We start from the raw sequence: 17,660 nt of genomic DNA on the forward strand, positions 1-17,660 counted from the left end.
ATGTTGCATGTCTTATTACTAATGTCATGCTGTTTAAAAGAAATAATCAGTACTGAAAAGATATTCCTTGGGCACGTCCTTGGAAGATATTCCTTAGACATATTAGGTGTGGAGTGGAAGAGAAGGGGAAAGGTACTTAAGCTAATTATCAGTTATTTTCAAGATGTTTGCCATGGTAAGAGGCAGTTTCTACCTACTGATGAAAATGAATAACCGTATGCAAGTCTTTGGCTCAAAAAACCTCTGATTCTTCTAAACTGTCTCTCAAATCCACCTTCATTTGCTCTTCAAATAACTATTTAATTTCTGCACCACAGCTGTCCCTTTCAGCCCCCAAATAGAGGTCCTGGCCCCTTCCTAGTAAATTGGTATCATAACACAATTAACAATATTAGGAAAGCTGATGGCAGCACTGGAACCTTTTTTTTTCCCCTCAACTTTCCTCCTCCCTTTTCCCTCTTCCCTTCGTACTTGGCTTGATGTAACAACAGGTGTTATCCAATTGCAATTACTATTTTGCCAATATTATGGCACTCAAGATGATGCAATGCCTATGCAGTCATATGTACATTTCGATGCATGAGCCTGAGAGGGGTCCCTTACAGTGCAAGGATGATGAGTGCAAGGGTAAATGGATGAGAACTGTCTGACACCTGTGTACAGTTTTTTGCGTTTTTGACAAAATTCCAACTAAAGTGTACCCCCTGCCACCTTCACAGGACTACTTTAAATCACTTGCATAAAACTGGGTGTTTGCTGCTCCTAATTGCTGGTGAAGTGCTCTGAAAATTGGTGGTGGTTTGAAGTTTTCATATGCAACCTGGTGATCAGATTTCTGCCTCTCTGTTCCCCCTCACTATTCCAGGAGCAGCAGCAGTTCAACAGTTGGTGTGATGACTTTAGATTCAGCTTGAGAGGGTGGGCTGAGCAATCCATTGTAGTCAGCATTGATGTTACTTCATTAATTGGGCAGCAGGGGGTGTCTTTATTGGGTAAATGTAGTAGAGCATGTTTTCCAGGTAGATCTTTGCTGTAAAGAATGCTTTCCTAGCCACCTTGAAAATGCAATCCCTGCCATTTCTAAACTTTGACTGTGAATACTTGATAATGGTTCAAAAAATTATCTGTAGCATTTCAGAGACAAGACAGAGTAAACTTGAATAACTAAAATTCCACCTTCCACAAGCAGTTATGTAGATGCACAGGTGAAATAAAATAGCAGTTTGAATAGGAACGTGTAAAAATAGCTAATATCTCCTAAGGGAAATGGGGGGGATTTTGGTTTTTTCATTCTCTGAAGCAAAAAGTTGTGTAATCTGAAAAACCTGACATTCCATATTGAGGGTTTATGGTAAGGTAGTAAAACCAGATTTTATATCTCGTTTATTCCTACAACTTCTGATGTGCTTCCAAAAATGGTATTAAGGCAGCAGCTGAGGAAATTTTATGAGATAATGAAGCAGAACAGTTACTGAAAGCCATCTGCTCAGTTGTTTACAAACTTGCTTCAATACTTCAGAGGCAGTGGTAGAGTACGTGTTTAAACTTCACAAGCTGCACTAGGTAGAACTAAATGAAATGCGCCTGGGCTGGGTTGAGCTCGATCCCTCTCTGTGCAGTGTAAGCGGTTGCCAGGCAGGCCTGTTGGAAGCCAGCAGAAAGCACCACACAGAGGTGATTATGTGCCACCATCTGTCACGCTTCAAGCCTACCATACAGCATGGCTAATCAGCCTTGGCAGGATGATGGATGAACAGCAGCAGCTGCCAAGAGCCACTGTTGGCAAACAGTCCTGAAGTTAAGAACTTTTTTTCCCCTCTGCCTTCCTCTCCAGGGTCCTGCTGCGTGTCCGCATGCTGTACTATCTAAGACAAGAAGTTATAGGGGACCAAGCAGACAAGATCTTAGAGGGTGCTGACTCAAGGTTAGTGCAAGTCCAGGTTTGTTCTTTGCTTTGTAACACTGAATAATATCTGAAAAATACTGTAATGTGACATTTAAAGAGCTTCATAATCCATCAATTTACACATCTATTTTCAAGCAACTTGAAACATCATTAAGTACTGGATATTTGGGGGTAAAAGGTGACAAATGGGATTTTGAACTTTGTTTATGTTGAAGGATTATTCACTCACTGCTTAAACATTGAATATATATTTTTAAGTTAACATTAAAAAACTTAAATGAATAACATTTAGACAGTTTTTGAGCGTTACACCCCAAAATAATTCCTACAATTGGACCATTTTTGATTATTTTCAGGAATCTTGATTTCAGATTTGTTCCAAGAAATGTATATTTGCTGAATACTTTTAAACACATGGCTTTAATGCACATAGGCGTGTGGTGCCTTGTCCTTCAGTAGTGGTTTAATAAAAATGTAACCCTGTCTTTACAGTGAAGTGGATGTGTGGATACCTGAACCATTCCATGCTGAGGTTCCTACAGACTGGTGGGATAAAGAAGCAGATAAATCCCTCTTAATTGGCGTATTCAAACATGGTAAGTGATGTCTCACTCTGAGCAAAATGCAGTTGTAAAGCTTTCTGTGTGTAAAACTATTCAGTCATAATATTAGCAAGTGTAGTTCCAAAGAACTGTTGGCTTCTATCTCCTTTTTTCCCCCTTGTATTAAAAAATGTAATATGAGTTGTAAATATCAGATGCTGTTTTTAAATATTTGCAGAACATTTGAGAAGAAAACATTACTTTCTTGGCTGTAAATAAAACAAAACCATATTTGTTTTAATAATAGCCAAGCAATACTATAGATCTCCATAAACTTTGCTTCTAGCACTGCTTCACTTGCTAACTCTGCCAACCAGTGTCAAAGTGGACGGTGGGCTTAACCTCTGCTATTAATCTGTACAAGTGCCTCCTGGGCTTTGTTCCAAGCAATATTTCACAAATGTCAGTGCTGAGAACTCCCAGCTCCCTTGAGTGGGATGCAGCCTTGTTAACTTTGAAAGGCTGGGGATGCAGAGCTGGCATGATATATACAGTGAGCGATTCCTGATTATAATCCCAATTCTCTGGAGGTCGCAGAGGTATTCTCAGCAGCGCAGCCTGACTAAAGGGGAGAATGATGGCTTATAAAACCTTTCATGATTACAGTTTGGCTTGAGGCTCTACAGCAGTTAGGAGCAGTGTGTTGTAGTACAAATCCTAATTGAATTGTGCTGTTCTGCCTATGTACAGGAGCTCTGTTTTGTGGGCTCAGCTGAGGCAAGTGTAGTCTAAAAATCGTTTTCCTGCAGAGCACTGTTGGGATCTGCCATTTTCCATCTAGTCAACTTGGGCAGTAAAAAAAGCAAACAGCAGTTTGAAAAGTATAGAGGGAACAGTGTCATCTTACTGACATGCATCATCCTAAACCTAATAAGACAGGTTCGCTGGCCTTGTGTACAACCCATGTATGCAGCATTTTTTCAGCTTTAATGCAGGTTCCGGTAGGGCCAGAGCTATAGAAAGAGAGGGAGGTGGAGGGTGAAGGAGGAGGAGGGTGAATGTGGAGAACGCTGCAGAGGTCATAACGTAACCATTAAGAAGTTTTTCATGTGTCATATAAAACTGGATATTAAAAAAAAGCCTTGAAAATATTCCTGTTTAAAATTTGCTATTATTTGTTGCAAATGTTTTCACATTAGTACTTTTTACATTGGTGAAGTTACTCATACGAGAATATTTTGTTACATGAATAGAAAGAAACTAATTTCCAGGATCCTGAGTATCTTTATGAAACAGTTTGATTCAAGTCAAGATGATGAGGAAGAGATTTGTTTTATGAAAGTAAAACATGTACCATTTGTCCATATAACATAAATCATTCTGTTCAATTGTGGTGTGATTTCTTTTTCTTTCTTTCTTCCCTCCCACCCCATACAGGCTATGAGAAGTACAATTCTATGAGAGCTGACCCTGCGCTGTGCTTTCTGGAACGGGTTGGTATGCCTGATGCCAAGGCCATAGCTGCTGAACAGAGAGGGACAGATATGTTAGCAGATGGTGGTGATGGGTAAGAAGGATATTTATAAATGTAATAAATAATAAACTGATTTTAATAAAATAAGTGCTGTATATGTTGGCGTGAGTTCACTTATTGTGTTTACATCTGACTTGAGGATACTAAGTGATAATGTATTAGTTAATACAGTGTAAAAATACTTCAGACTAATATTTTCAGAGAAGCACATAAATTGAGACAAGTGAACTTGACATATTTATGTATTAATACATCACAAACGGATGCTTGGTTTTTTTCACACTTCTGTTTTTGTCACTTGTTCTTTGAGACATATAACATCAGTAATATTGGTTGTTTTGGGAAAAATACTTCTGCTCTGATAATTATTTTTATTATTTTAAATTTTGTGTAGAGGAGAGTTTGACAGAGAAGATGAAGATCCAGAATATAAACCAACCAGAATTCCTTTTAAGGATGAAATTGATGTAAGAACCTCAACGTAGTATTGCACATGTGTAATGTTGACATTCAGTGCCTATGTTAATGTTCTTAGAATGATGTTTAATTATAAAAGTTCACAAGCCACCAGATAAAACAGATTTGTGATAATCATACCTTGCTGCTAGTGTTTGGGGGGTTTTTTTTGTTTGTTTGTTTTTGGAAGATTGCCCTTTTTTCTCTAAAAGATAAAGCACAACTGAAACCTAAAACTAAAGTAACTCTTGTCTTCCCCAAAGGAATTTGCAAACTCGCCTCCAGAAGATAAAGAAGAATCCATAGAGAGCCACACGACAAGTAAGGGTTTGTGAAAGTGAAAAGGGAGAGGCTAATCATTTAATTATTAGCCATATTAATACCCATACTTAAGATACTAGCTGAGTCCTTTTGGACAAATTGATGTTAACTTTTTAGTGCTTAGAAAAGCCAAATCTTTCAGAGTCTTAGGTCAGGGATTCTCAAATTTCATTGCACCGCGACCCCCTTCTGACAACAAAAATTACTTCACAATCCCAGGAGCGGGGACTGAAGCCTGAGCCTGCCCGAGCCTCACTGCATAGGCTGAGGGGGACCAAAGCCCGAGCCTCACCACTCTGGGCAGGGAGGCCAAACCTGAAGCTCAAGGGCTTCAGCCCCAGGCAGGGGCCATGCAACCTGAGCCCCGTTGTCCAGGGCTGAAGCCCTTGGGCTTTGGCTTTGGCCATGGGCATTGGGGCTTGGGCTTCAGCCCTGGGCCTGAGCAAGTCTAAATCAGCTCTGATGACCCCATTCAAAGGGGGTCATGACCCACTTTGGGTTCCCAACGCACAGTTTGAGAATGGATATCTTAAATCTTAATTCTTAGCTACTTGTGAACAATCCCACTTTATTATGTGTCTTGTTCAGTTTCTGATTACACAGTGGAGTTTATGGGATGGTAAAACTCTACATAATTAATATATGAAAGTCTAGCCATTGATATTTTTCCATTTTTTCCATATTTTTCCATTGATATTTTTGGATAATATTGAAATCATTTAAAATGTTTCTCAGTAGTGAGGAAGCTTGCCAAGTGTAAGAGTAAAAAATAATAAGATGGGAAATAGTAAATATTTCCTCATAGGGGACTGAATGATTTTAGTACATATGTTTAGAGATCTGTCGCATTAACTTTACTCTATAATGCAAATCTCTTGATGTCACAAAGCAAGTCAATAAGGAAGGTGCATGTGATAGAAATATTAGGAATAAGAGGAAGGCAGTTGGCTATACGTAAGTATTTGTCAAATTTATGTAACTTTCTGAGGTAGGTTTTTTTACTAATCCTATCCATTCCTCCCTTTCAAACAAAAAGTTATTCCTGATTTTTATTTATTTCACTTCTAGAGTAATGAAGTATACTTTCACCTTACAAAATTAGAATCCTATGTAGTCATAAAGACTTGGAAATGCCTAATGTTATCCTTACAATACACATATATTTCTCTATTCTCTAGGCAAGCACAGTGAAAGCAATGCTGAGTTAGGCCAACTCTACTGGCCCACCACTTCAACCCTGACTACCCGTCTGCGTCGCCTCATTACTGCCTATCAGCGCAGCTACAAAAGGCAACAAATGAGGCAAGAGGCACTAATGAAGACGGACCGACGGAGACGTCGGCCTAGAGAGGAAGTGAGAGCGCTAGAAGCAGAAAGAGAAGCTATAATAACTGAAAAACGTCAAAAGTGAGTTTAAGATTTCTTCCCCCAAATGCCAATGACAGATATCTGTGAAAATGTATGTTGCCATCACTTCAGTTTTGCTTTGGATTAATAGTTAACATTTGGGGTCTTCTGGTGCAGTAAGTCAGGCCTTGTTCTAACCATTCTTAATTTTTTGCACTCTAGATGGACAAGAAGAGAAGAAGCAGATTTTTATCGTGTCGTGTCTACTTTTGGGATTATTTTTGACCCTATGAAACAACAATTTGACTGGAACCAGTTCAGAGCTTTTGCTAGGCTTGATAAGAAGTCCGACGAAAGTTTGGAGAAGTACTTTAATTGTTTTGTGACTATGTGCAGGCGGGTATGCCGAATGCCAGCCAAACCAGATGAAGGTAAGTTTATAATAATAAAAATCCACATGAATAACGTACCTTGTTTAAAATCAAGAGACCAATCTTGTTGAAACATGATTTGATAACAAAATGTAGTAATTACAAATTTTGTAATTTTTCAGTCTTTAAAAACCAACTTTTATATTCAATCAGATTAAACAATGAAAATCCAATTTTGTTACAGAACCACCTGATCTTTCCACCATGATTGAACCAATCACAGAGGAGCGTGCTTCTAGGACTTTATATCGCATAGAACTGTTACGGAAAATCCGTGAGCAGGTTCTCCATCATCCTCAATTGGGGGAGAGGCTAAAATTATGCCAGCCAAGCTTGGATCTGCCAGAGTGGTGGGAGTGTGGTAAACATGACAAAGACTTACTGATTGGTGCTGCTAAACATGGAGTCAGTAGGACAGATTATCACATCCTAAATGACCCTGAACTCTCTTTTCTTGATGCCCACAGAAGTTTTGCTCAAAACAGAGGGGCAGGTAATGCAAGTAGTGTGTCTTCACTAAACCCACTGGGTGCTGGCTGCAGTCATACGCCCCCTATTGTCCCATCCACACCAGTACAAGACGACAAGGCTACAGAACAAGCTGAGTCTAAAGTTGAGGGGTCTGAAAATTCAGCAGCCAAAGAAAAGTCTGATATTAAAGAGGAGACAGATATTGCAGAAAAAGGCATTAAGCAGGAATGTGATGCTGAGGCTGAGCCTGGACCTGTTAAATGTGAAAGGAAAGCTATAGAAATGAGTACAGATGTAGATCCAAAATCTATTTCTGAAAAAGGTTCAGAAGAGGACGAAGAGGAGAAACTTGATGATGATGACAAATCAGAAGAGTCCTCTCAACCTGAAGGTAATGCATACAGAAATGGTTTAACAGAGAAAAGCCATGAAGCTAATGTTAAAAGTCGTGCCAGCTGATAGTTGGCAGCCAAAGAACCATTATGGCAACTGAGGATTGGACAGATACATCTGCTCCCCATCCACTCTCCCTAGGCCAATGGCCCAGATAGGGTGGTGTAAGAGCAGCTACAACAGCATTGTTTCACTTGGGGATTCCCCCATAGCAGGTCAATATCAAGATAGCGAATTGAGCCAATAATTTAGGCCCTTGGCACCATCAGAGTGCACAAAGGCTGTAGAAGGGCCAAGGATATGCCCCAACAATTATTCAATAAGTATCTAAATTACAAGCATTACTGTACCTCAAGATTATCAATCTTGCTTTTTAGTTATTGTTTTAAAATATTTCAGTAGAAACCTGAAATCCTTCTCTGAAAGGGTTAACAAAATGGTATACTAAATTCTCGTTTTTTTCACCCTGAAATGCCAGTAGTTTGACTGCTGCAAGGTTTCGGTCAACGCTTTATAGCAGAAGAATTTAAGTTAGTAGTTTTCTTCATTAGGATATGGAAAGCTCCTCTGGAAAAATAATGTTTATACCAAATGTTACTCAGTTCTGAAGCTACAGCATGACTGATCTACATTATAAAAAGACCAAAATTATACTTTTTTTTTTTTTTTTTTTTTTTTTTTTTAAAGAGTACCTTTCTTCTCTACATTCCACATTTCAACCAAAGATTTAGAGTTAGGATGATTGGTCTGTTTGTAGCTAATGCCTGGTGATTGTTATTCCTCAGCAGGAACAGTTTCTCAGGGTAAGAATTTTGATGAAGAAAGCAATGCATCTATGAGCACTGCAAGGGATGAAACCCGTGATGGATTCTATTTGGAAGATGGAGATCCTTCAGTTGCTCAGTTGCTTCATGAGAGAACATTTGCCTTTTCTTTCTGGCCTAAGGTTGGTTCACGATTGATTAGTACCTTTCTCAGTATGAACAGAACATGGAAAACTTCCTGCTTTATTTCATTAATGGACTTTCAATTTTGCAGATTATGTTTCTCTAATGTTCAAAACACATTTTATTAGTGGTTTAATAGAGACCTAGGAAGTTTATGAAATAAGGTTGTAAATTTCAGTTTCTTTGAGAGTAGGCAGGGAAAAAAGTAGGAATTACATTACGTTCTTTGGTATAGACAGACTGGTGTAATGCATTATTTTTCCTGCAAACTATATATTCTTATGTCAACAGAATCACACTTTTGTTGATAGAAGCAAATTTATTACCTTGATTTATGGGTTTCATCTGCAGAGGTGCCTACAATGTTAAGAGCAGAGGTTTGGAAGATCACCATTTATGTTGGGGGTGAGGAGATTGTAGAGAGAGCATACTAATGACCTACTTGTTCCAAATTATTATATAATGTTGACAGATGTAATTGTATTAAGATTTCCTGTAAACATAAGCAGCAACTGCAGATGAAGTTTTGTCCTGTATTTTATTTTTGTAACAATGCAGATAATTATTTAATAGGAAACATCTATAAAACAGTGATTTTGTGATAAATCCTTATAAAATTGTTTCCTGGTTTTGCAAAGAGGGTAGGGAGAGAAATAAAGTAGTAGTAGTCTTAAGCTTACTAATCACCATAACAGGGCCATCTGGTTTAGAAAAAAAACTTGCTCTAATAGGCTTATTCCTGGGGAAAGCAAGCAGTCTGCTCCAGCTGCTGAGACTTGCTAGTGGCTTTTGCAGTGTTCTGCTGTTCAGGAAGCTAAAGGATGATTCTATTCCCTAATCAGCAGTATTTTTCATACACAGATGCCCCCCGACTTACGCAATCGTTCTGTTCTGGAAAGCCTTGCATAACTCAAATTTTGCATAAGTCGGAAACATATACCGTACGTTACGCAAAAATGTCCACAACTTAAAAATCCTATTTCTGGCTTATGGAACTTTTTCCATAATTTGTGTAAGTCAGGTCGTGCGTAACCCGGGAAGCGTCTGCAGTGTGTTTCAGTATATTTCAAGCAAGCTAGAATACAAAATCATTGAATACTGAAATGGAAGAATCAAGTGATCCTTCTTTTTCTTTTCATAAAGTCATTTTAGGAAACATTCAAAATGCTAAAATCAGCTATTGCTAGATTCAGAAAGTTTCACCAAAGGAGTTTAAAGGTTCATAGTAACAACACTTTTAATATGTGTAAATTCTGTCTAAGTAAACTAAACTGTAATTAGAATTTTTTTTAATGTACATACGTCAATGAAATTTGAAGTGATAATGGGTGTGGAATGAAAATTGACATTCATTAGATGTCCCTAGGTTGATGCCCGTTTCATAATGTTGAACTTTATTAATAGTGACGCTAATGAGGAACCACTTCCTGGGACAGAATTGCAGAATCCAGCCTGTTGGATATGAAATACCATAGCTTTAAGATACTGATTGCAGATATTTTAATTCTCCTGTCCAAACTGATGATTTTGCTGAACTGAAATTCAGCATTATGTAAACAGTAGTGAGCGCTTTGTAAATGTCAACTAGTGTAATTTTTCTTTATAGAAAAAAAGTTCTTCCAACACATGTTAGTTTTAAACGTTGAACAGTAACTTCATCTCTGTCCACCATAATTCTCTGTATGTGAACTGTTTAGAACAGCTGGTTTATTTTCTGGTCTGTAAGCATTCTGTTAGATATTTTTGCTTGTATTTCTCAGGTCTTGCAGGCTATTAAACTGTGCAGTTGTGCTCAGTCTGACTGAGTTTAAATGGCTACTTTTGCACCAAAGGTTCATTATGTACTTTCCTTTATGCAGGACCGAGTAATGATCAACCGATTAGACAACATCTGTGAAGCAGTGCTAAAAGGGAAGTGGCCAGTAAATAGGCGCCAGATGTTTGATTTCCAGGGGCTCATACCTGGGTATACTCCGACAGCTGTGGACAGCCCCCTACAGAAAAGGAGCTTTGCAGAGCTCTCCATGGTTGGTCAAGCCAGCATCAGTGGCAGTGAAGATATCACTGTTTCTCCTCAGTTATCAAAGGCAAGTTGAATCTTTCTGATTACATTATAGAAAAAGGAAACTCATTTTGCATATGAAGTAACCAGGGGTGGGGGAGATGAAAAAGAAAAATAGGCTGCTTTAAACTGCTTCGCTGAATAAAATGAGGCCTTTCTGTCTTTTAAAATGTTTGTGCAATCTTTCTGTCTTATGGTCAAGTGGAACATCAGTGGGTTTTTTTTCTAAAATTCAGTACAGCTTTGTTAGTAATTAGAAATGCTCATTTTTTTTTATCAGGAAGATGCACTCAATTTGTCAGTCCCACGTCAGCGGAGGAGGAGACGGAGAAAGATTGAAATTGAGGCTGAGAGAGCGGCCAAGAGAAGAAATCTTATGGAAATGGTTGCCCAGTTAAGAGAGTCTCAGGTGGTCTCAGAAAATGGACAAGAAAAAGTTGTAGATTTATCAAAGGCCTCACGAGAGGCAACAAGTTCTACCTCAAATTTTTCATCTGTTACTTCTAAGTTTATCTTGCCTAATGTCTCCACACCAGTGTCTGATGCCTTTAAAACTCAAATGGAGCTGCTGCAAGCAGGTCTTTCACGCACACCCACAAGGCATCTACTAAATGGTTCTTTAATGGATGGAGAACCGCCCATGAAGAGGAGGAGAGGAAGGAGGAAAAATGTAGAAGGGCTTGATCTATTGTTTATGAGCAACAAACGGACATCGCTGATTGTTGTAAGAGAGCAATATTTTTTTTCTGTTTTTTCCTTTCTATCTATTACTCTAGTATCTGAGTTTGAAGTGCTATTGTAGTCTACATGACTATGTAGAAATTTCTTCTTTTTATTAAGTCCATCAGCTCCTTGTTCATATTCGGAGCTATATTTTCTTCAATTATTGACCAAAATGTTATGCATTTCAAATTAAGCACTTTTAACGGTGACACATGACAACTTTGTTATGTGTGATATACACTTCTTAAATAGTAACTGCAAACTTCACTCTTTACAAAAACCTTACAGGTGCACTAACAAAATGGAATTCCAGTTTGAGGTTTTACTGAATGCTCATTATATGGAGAAAAGAGGAAAGACCAGGGACTCTGCATTGGGAACAGATAGAAAATAGCCTCAGAACTAGCCTTTTGGGCTATAATGTGCTGTTGTAAAATATCATTAAACTTCCCAAATGTCCGTAATGTAACAATATTGCTTTATATGGTAAGATTTATTCAAACAACTTTAATAGTTTAGGGAGATTCCCTGATGGGTAAGCTCTGATTCTAGCTAGTCTTTTTGGGAAATCACTTCTCCGAGGTAATATTCCTTAGAGGTGAAAATTCATACCAGCATCATTTTTTTTTTTTTTTTTTTTTGCAGGAGGATGCAGAAGTGACCAAAGTATTTGAAGACGATATGGAGACCCCACCAGCAAGAAACATTCCATCTCCTGGACAACTGGACCCAGACACTCGGATCCCTGTAATTAACTTAGAGGATGGGACCAGGCTGGTGGGAGAGGATGCTCCTAAAAACAAGGATTTAATTGAATGGCTTAAATTGCATCCTACCTATACTGTTGATATGCCAAGTTATGTACCAGTAAGTAGATGTTACATATAAAACTATAGCTTATATCAAATTAGTGTGGCCTTAAGGCTTAAAGAAATTGAAACACATTTATTGAAAGAGATTGCGAAGACCAGGCGTACTCATTTAGTATCTGATCCTACGTCCTGTTGAAGTCAGTCGTAATTTTCCCCTAAACTTCAATGGAAATAGGACCCATAGGTTGCCAGAATGTTATTTTAACTTCATTTTTATATTTAAATTCAACAGCGATGTGTGTATTGGAAAATATACATCAAATTGTGCAGAATGTTTGTTTCCCTCTGGCAAAAAAGGGATAAGATTTCTGAGGAATTTGGCTATATATAGTCTTAAAAACTTTTATTGCAATGAGTTGATTGAAAGTTTATTTCTTTTCACTGGAAAATAGAAAAACCTAACACACTATATTTTTTGTTTTTTCCCTTTTAGAAGAGTGCAGATGTGCTGTTTTCCCCATTTCAGAAGCCGAAGCAAAAAAGACACAGATGTCGAAACCCTAATAAATTGGATATAAACACCTTAACAGGAGAAGAGAGGGTACCTGTTGTAAATAAACGAAATGGAAAGAAGGTAAAACTTAGACTAGTCCTCTCCTCTGCTAGAACTGTTTCAGAGCATCTCTGGCACCCCGGAAGCAAGTCCTTCATGCTATGATGATTTAGGGTTTAATCCTGAGAGGCTGATTTAGGGGGCCTGCAGCCCCCCAATTTACAGCCCTTTTAGCTAGTGGGTAAATAATTTACCGAACAATTTGACTTTTTTTTTTTTGTCAGATTTTTTTTACATGAAATATTTAACAAACTTCAAATTATTGACTCTGCTTGAATCACAAATATTAGTTCAAAAATATTCAGTCTCCCGACTGGTATCTAAGGGCTTGTCTATACAGACAGGTAGTGCGCACCATGCTAGATCACTATAGATTTACACACTGCTTGTCCTGCATGAAGTTTCAGCATAGACATGACCTAAGACAGACAGTATCTCTTAAAAACAACAAGGAATCCGGTGGCACCTTAAAGACTAACTGATTTGTTAGAGCATAAGTGTTCGTGGGTAAAAAAACAAATCTGTTAGTCTTTAAGGTGCCACCGGACTCCTCGTTATTTTTGTGGATACAAACGAACATGACTGCCCCTCTGATACTTTGTCCCTTAATTACCTATGAATTGCACTACTAAAAGCAACTATTACTTTTCTTTTCTAAAAGTTATCTACTGCATATGAAATGTGTGCATTGTTTCATTCTTTAAGAGTAATTAATGTCTTTAATTAGATGGGTGGAGCTATGGCCCCTCCAATGAAGGACCTACCAAGGTGGTTGGAAGAAAATCCTGAATTTGCTGTTGCTCCAGACTGGACTGATATTGTTAAGCAGTCTGTAAGTATAAGGCTCAGTTGTTCCATAAGCATCGCCTGTAGCTTGTTTTGAACTAAGGAAATATTAGTGGCAGGATGGGGTTATCCGGTATTTGGGAGAGGATGATAGAAATGTGCAATGGGGTTGCAGTAAATAGCCACTAGTGCACAATCTTAAACATTTATTATACGTTAAGGTTTTTTCATAGTCATGTAAATATGAGTGACTTCTAAATACAAATACTCATTCACTAATTGAGTATTAGTCAAATAGTCACATCCATATAAGAAATGGATTCTTTAATTGAAGCATATTGGTATCAACCAGCATCTAGGGGTTAACTTTTCCAGCTTTTCATTTTAAAAGATCCGTCTGAAGCAGAAGCAAGCAACACTGCAAATACTCATTTATTCTGTGAAAGCATAGGATAATGCCCAGCTGATAAACAGTAGCTCAGTAGAAATAGAAAAACCATGACCAGCGTGTAATTGCAGTGTTTTCATCGTATTTTAATTGAATTTGGTGAGCAGTCTGTGAAATGTGTGTTTTACAGCTCTGATTCTATTCAGCATGTTTTGTCCCATCGTTGTGATTATATGTATAAAATTAGCATTTTTTGCTGTTCACTTTGTTCCATTTCCTATGCTTTCTGCCAGCTCCAGCATTCATGTTAGTCTGTCTCCATTTGTCAATTACCAATTTTGAGATTTTTTTTTTTTCACCACCACCAACATGGAAGAATTCAGAAGTATTGTGTAACAATTCTTCTCTCACATATGACCCATTAAACATATACTCTTGAATATTGAACACTGACAGTGCATAATCAACCGTTCCTATTTAAAACTGAAAATATATTGATAAAGAATCTTTTTTTCACCTCTTTGTTCAGGGTTTTGTTCCAGAGTCCATGTTTGACCGTCTTCTCACAGGCCCAGTTGTGAGAGAGGAAGGAGCAAGCAGAAGAGGAAGAAGGCCAAAAAGTGAAATTGCCAAAGCAGCTGCAGCAGCTGCCGCTGTAGCTTCAACTTCGGGAATCAACCCACTGCTAATGAACAGTCTATTTGCTGGAATGGACCTCACAAGCCTTCAGAATCTACAGAATCTACAGTCTCTCCAGCTTGCCGGCCTCATGGGCTTCCCTCCAGGACTAGCAACAGCTGCGGCTGCTGGAGGTGATTCTAAAAATCCAGCTGCCATGCTGCCTCTGATGTTGCCAGGTATGGCAGGGTTACCCAATATGTTTGGACTGGGTGGATTGTTGAATAACCCAATAACAGCTGCTCCTGGAAACACCACTCCTGCTTCCAGTCAAGGAGAAACTGAAGATGGCACTTCAAAAGCAGAAGAGAAGAAAAATGAGAACGAAGAGGAGAACAAAGACTCTGAGAAAAGCACAGACGTTTCTGCTACTGACTCTGCAAATGGATCTATCAGTGCTGCTACTGCCGTCGCCGCCACCAGCAACAACACTGGATTGCCCACAAGTCCTCTGGCCTTCAATCCTTTCCTATTGTCCACCATGGCTCCTGGCCTGTTCTATCCATCTATGTTTCTACCTCCAGGACTGGGAGGATTGACACTGCCTGGTTTCCCAGGGTTAGCCGGACTTCAGAATGCAGTGGGCTCCAATGAAGAAAAGGCTACTGACAAAACTGAAGGGGCTGCATTTAAAGAAGAGGAGAATTTAGAAGGCAGTGATGCAGAGGAGAGCCTTGATAAAACTGCAGATTCCTCCGTTTTAGAAGATGAAATAGCACAGGGTGAAGAATTAGACTCGCTTGATGGGGGGGATGAAATAGAAAACAATGAAAATGATGAATAACCAGTACCAATTACAGTTAAAGTGTTTTAAACTTTTGACAAATGGTAGTCCTACTGTTTACACTCTCACAGTTAATGTCCATACTTAGTTTTTATAAGCTGTTCTGTAACATAGTGTAGCAAAAAAAAAAAAAAAAGTTTCAAGTCATGTTATACAGATGTGTCAAAAGGTATCTTGGTCATTAAGTATTGTGCAGTGCATTATTTATTATCCCTAGGAGAGATGAAATTTGAGAGGTGATCATGTCTTTTTAAGGAAATTGACATAATGCTCTGCTTTTTTTTTTTTTCTTTTGGTACCATTGGTATTATTATAAAGCAGCAATTTGTAATGAAGTGGCACTAATAGAAGGAAGTGCTGCTTAAAGGAAGTATGAAGTTATATATTTAATTTTTTTATTTTTTATTTTTAATTTTTGCTGTGAAGGTCAAGATGAAATTTACCATACATATCATACTTGCGCATCATTTTGACTGTATGGGAGTTCATACACTCGCGCATGCACACACCCACACACACACTCTTTCTGACAATCTCCATGATAGTGTGAATGTCTCTGTCTTGAGACACAGCAATAATAAGGCAGCTGTTGAATGTGAAAGTACCTTTTGGAAATTAACCCACTGAGAAGGTTCTTACAGGATAAAACTACAGTTTAATCGTCTCGTGATCTTGTAATGCACTGGTATAAACAAAAAAAAAAAAAGAAAAAAATAAAGAAAATCAGGTACCTTTTTTAAATTAAAGGACTTTGTTACTTTAGCCACAAAGCTAAACAGCATTACCTCAACTCTAAACTAGCCTTGAAGTTTACAGACATGACTTTGTAAATGTATTGTTTTCTTTGTTGTGATGTCTTTTTATTTTTTTCTTTGGGAACTGCTATCATGTAAGATAAGATGTAAATTGCTGCCAACTGTAGTAATGATGCTTTTAATAAAAGTGACCCATGATATGCAGAGCTGTAATTATAGAATGTAGTGTTTAGAGAAATGGCAAATGGTGTGCGCTCGCGCGCTCTCTCTCTAGGTATGGGGGGGTTGGTTTTGGGGGGATGGGGGTGTAGTCACAGTAGAAGCAAAATACATAATTGTGGCCGTTTGTACAGTTTCTGGCTATATCCTCTTTTACTAGATTAACTGTTAGTAATATGTCGAACTGATTTGTCTTCAGGAGACTAAGCAGGATGAAAAATCTTGAATTACCTTCACATTATTCCACTCTAACTCACTCTACAGAAAAACACACAAAAACCCTGCATTACTCCCTCAAAAGGGCATGTGGGACTGAGAATACTTTAAAATGTGTTCAGCATGTGATAATGTGGTACACTAAAGAACAAAAGGGCGAAAGAAAAATGAGGCTTTAATAGGCACAATATCTAGGTCATTTATCCTTGGTTAATGGGAAGAAAAACACAATGCTGTAGTGTCAGCAAGGGACACAAAGACTCTGTGGTATCCTGTAGACCAGAGCTTGTGATGCCAGAAACCACCATGTCAAACAACCTACATGAAACTGAAAATGACCCACTTTTCTAAAACCAAAACCTTTTCTGGAGAGCTACTGACTTGTACCCTTATGTGACCTTTGATATTTGAGATAATGTATCATTTGAGGACTACTGTTTTCACTTTGTTGTCACCTGGACGTACACATAACCCTCCTGACATGAAGTTAAAGGGGTAGACTTCCACTATAGTGCATGAAAAACTGGATTTTTAACTTCTGTGGGCACACAACTCCAGTGACAAACAAGAAACCCATGCACAATGCTGAAAATGTTCCCCAGAATGTCCAAAGTGGGTAAATCCTAATGCTCATTTGAAGAAGGTTATACCGACTGCCGTAAGAATTGTAGCTGGCTGAGAACTTTAAGCTGATCTGCAGTACAGATTGACACAAGGTCTCAAATAGACCAATGTTCCAAGGGCCAAATTCAGTGGGAGGTAGATGTGTATGAGAGGACAGAACTTGGCCTAAAAAGAGCACTTCATGAGCAATGAAAATAAAAGATTAGAAATGAAAAGCTAGAAAGTGAATATTGTATGAATGAATCACATGCATACACTCTAAATGAGGACAAATCAAAATGGCTCATTCTGCCCCTTTAATAGATCATTCAGAGTTAATGAAGGTCAGGGAGGATTTTTTTCCCTGTATGCTTCACTGCACAGTTGACTAGGTGCACTATTCTTTCCTTTCTCTAAAACATCACACATTGGTATCTAGCTTTTTTTGGTAGCCTAACTTGAAAGGCCACAAGTCTGATCGGGTGTTGCAAATTTCATCTGATGCATTCATTTTATCAGTTTTTGAAGTTACTTGAATTCTTTTTGTTGAACTGATTTTTGGAACCAATTATGCAATTCTCAGAAGTGTCTGCTGTGAATGATTATTTGTAACTATATTATTTTTACCAATAATACAGTGTCCAGTTTTATTCAATTTCACAATTACCAGCAA

General features: G+C 38.2%; 1 protein-coding gene across 3 annotated transcripts in view; it reads left to right on the plus strand.

Annotated features, from left to right (window-relative positions):
• The window catches only part of CHD7 (chromodomain helicase DNA binding protein 7), a 187,941-nt gene extending 171,788 nt beyond the window's left edge, over nucleotides 1-16,153 (plus strand). For 2 of the 3 annotated variants that reach the window (XM_075063037.1, XM_075063038.1), the window contains 15 exons: nucleotides 1,835-1,924; nucleotides 2,399-2,502; nucleotides 3,886-4,015; nucleotides 4,377-4,449; nucleotides 4,702-4,759; nucleotides 5,938-6,166; nucleotides 6,329-6,537; nucleotides 6,722-7,399; nucleotides 8,187-8,347; nucleotides 10,208-10,439; nucleotides 10,695-11,134; nucleotides 11,779-12,000; nucleotides 12,439-12,579; nucleotides 13,286-13,390; nucleotides 14,262-16,153. In XM_075063037.1, coding sequence (XP_074919138.1) covers nucleotides 1,835-1,924; nucleotides 2,399-2,502; nucleotides 3,886-4,015; nucleotides 4,377-4,449; nucleotides 4,702-4,759; nucleotides 5,938-6,166; nucleotides 6,329-6,537; nucleotides 6,722-7,399; nucleotides 8,187-8,347; nucleotides 10,208-10,439; nucleotides 10,695-11,134; nucleotides 11,779-12,000; nucleotides 12,439-12,579; nucleotides 13,286-13,390; nucleotides 14,262-15,194 — 3,805 coding nt within the window. In that variant the 3' untranslated portion in view covers nucleotides 15,195-16,153. The remainder of the gene's footprint in view (nucleotides 1-1,834; nucleotides 1,925-2,398; nucleotides 2,503-3,885; nucleotides 4,016-4,376; nucleotides 4,450-4,701; nucleotides 4,760-5,937; nucleotides 6,167-6,328; nucleotides 6,538-6,721; nucleotides 7,400-8,186; nucleotides 8,348-10,207; nucleotides 10,440-10,694; nucleotides 11,135-11,778; nucleotides 12,001-12,438; nucleotides 12,580-13,285; nucleotides 13,391-14,261) is intronic. The other variant, XM_075063039.1, reaches the window with a different exon arrangement.
• Nucleotides 16,154-17,660: the final 1,507 nt, after the last annotated feature.

This window comes from Chelonoidis abingdonii, chromosome 2, assembly GCF_003597395.2.
Source record: "Chelonoidis abingdonii isolate Lonesome George chromosome 2, CheloAbing_2.0, whole genome shotgun sequence".
Lineage (NCBI taxonomy): Eukaryota > Metazoa > Chordata > Testudines > Testudinidae > Chelonoidis > Chelonoidis abingdonii.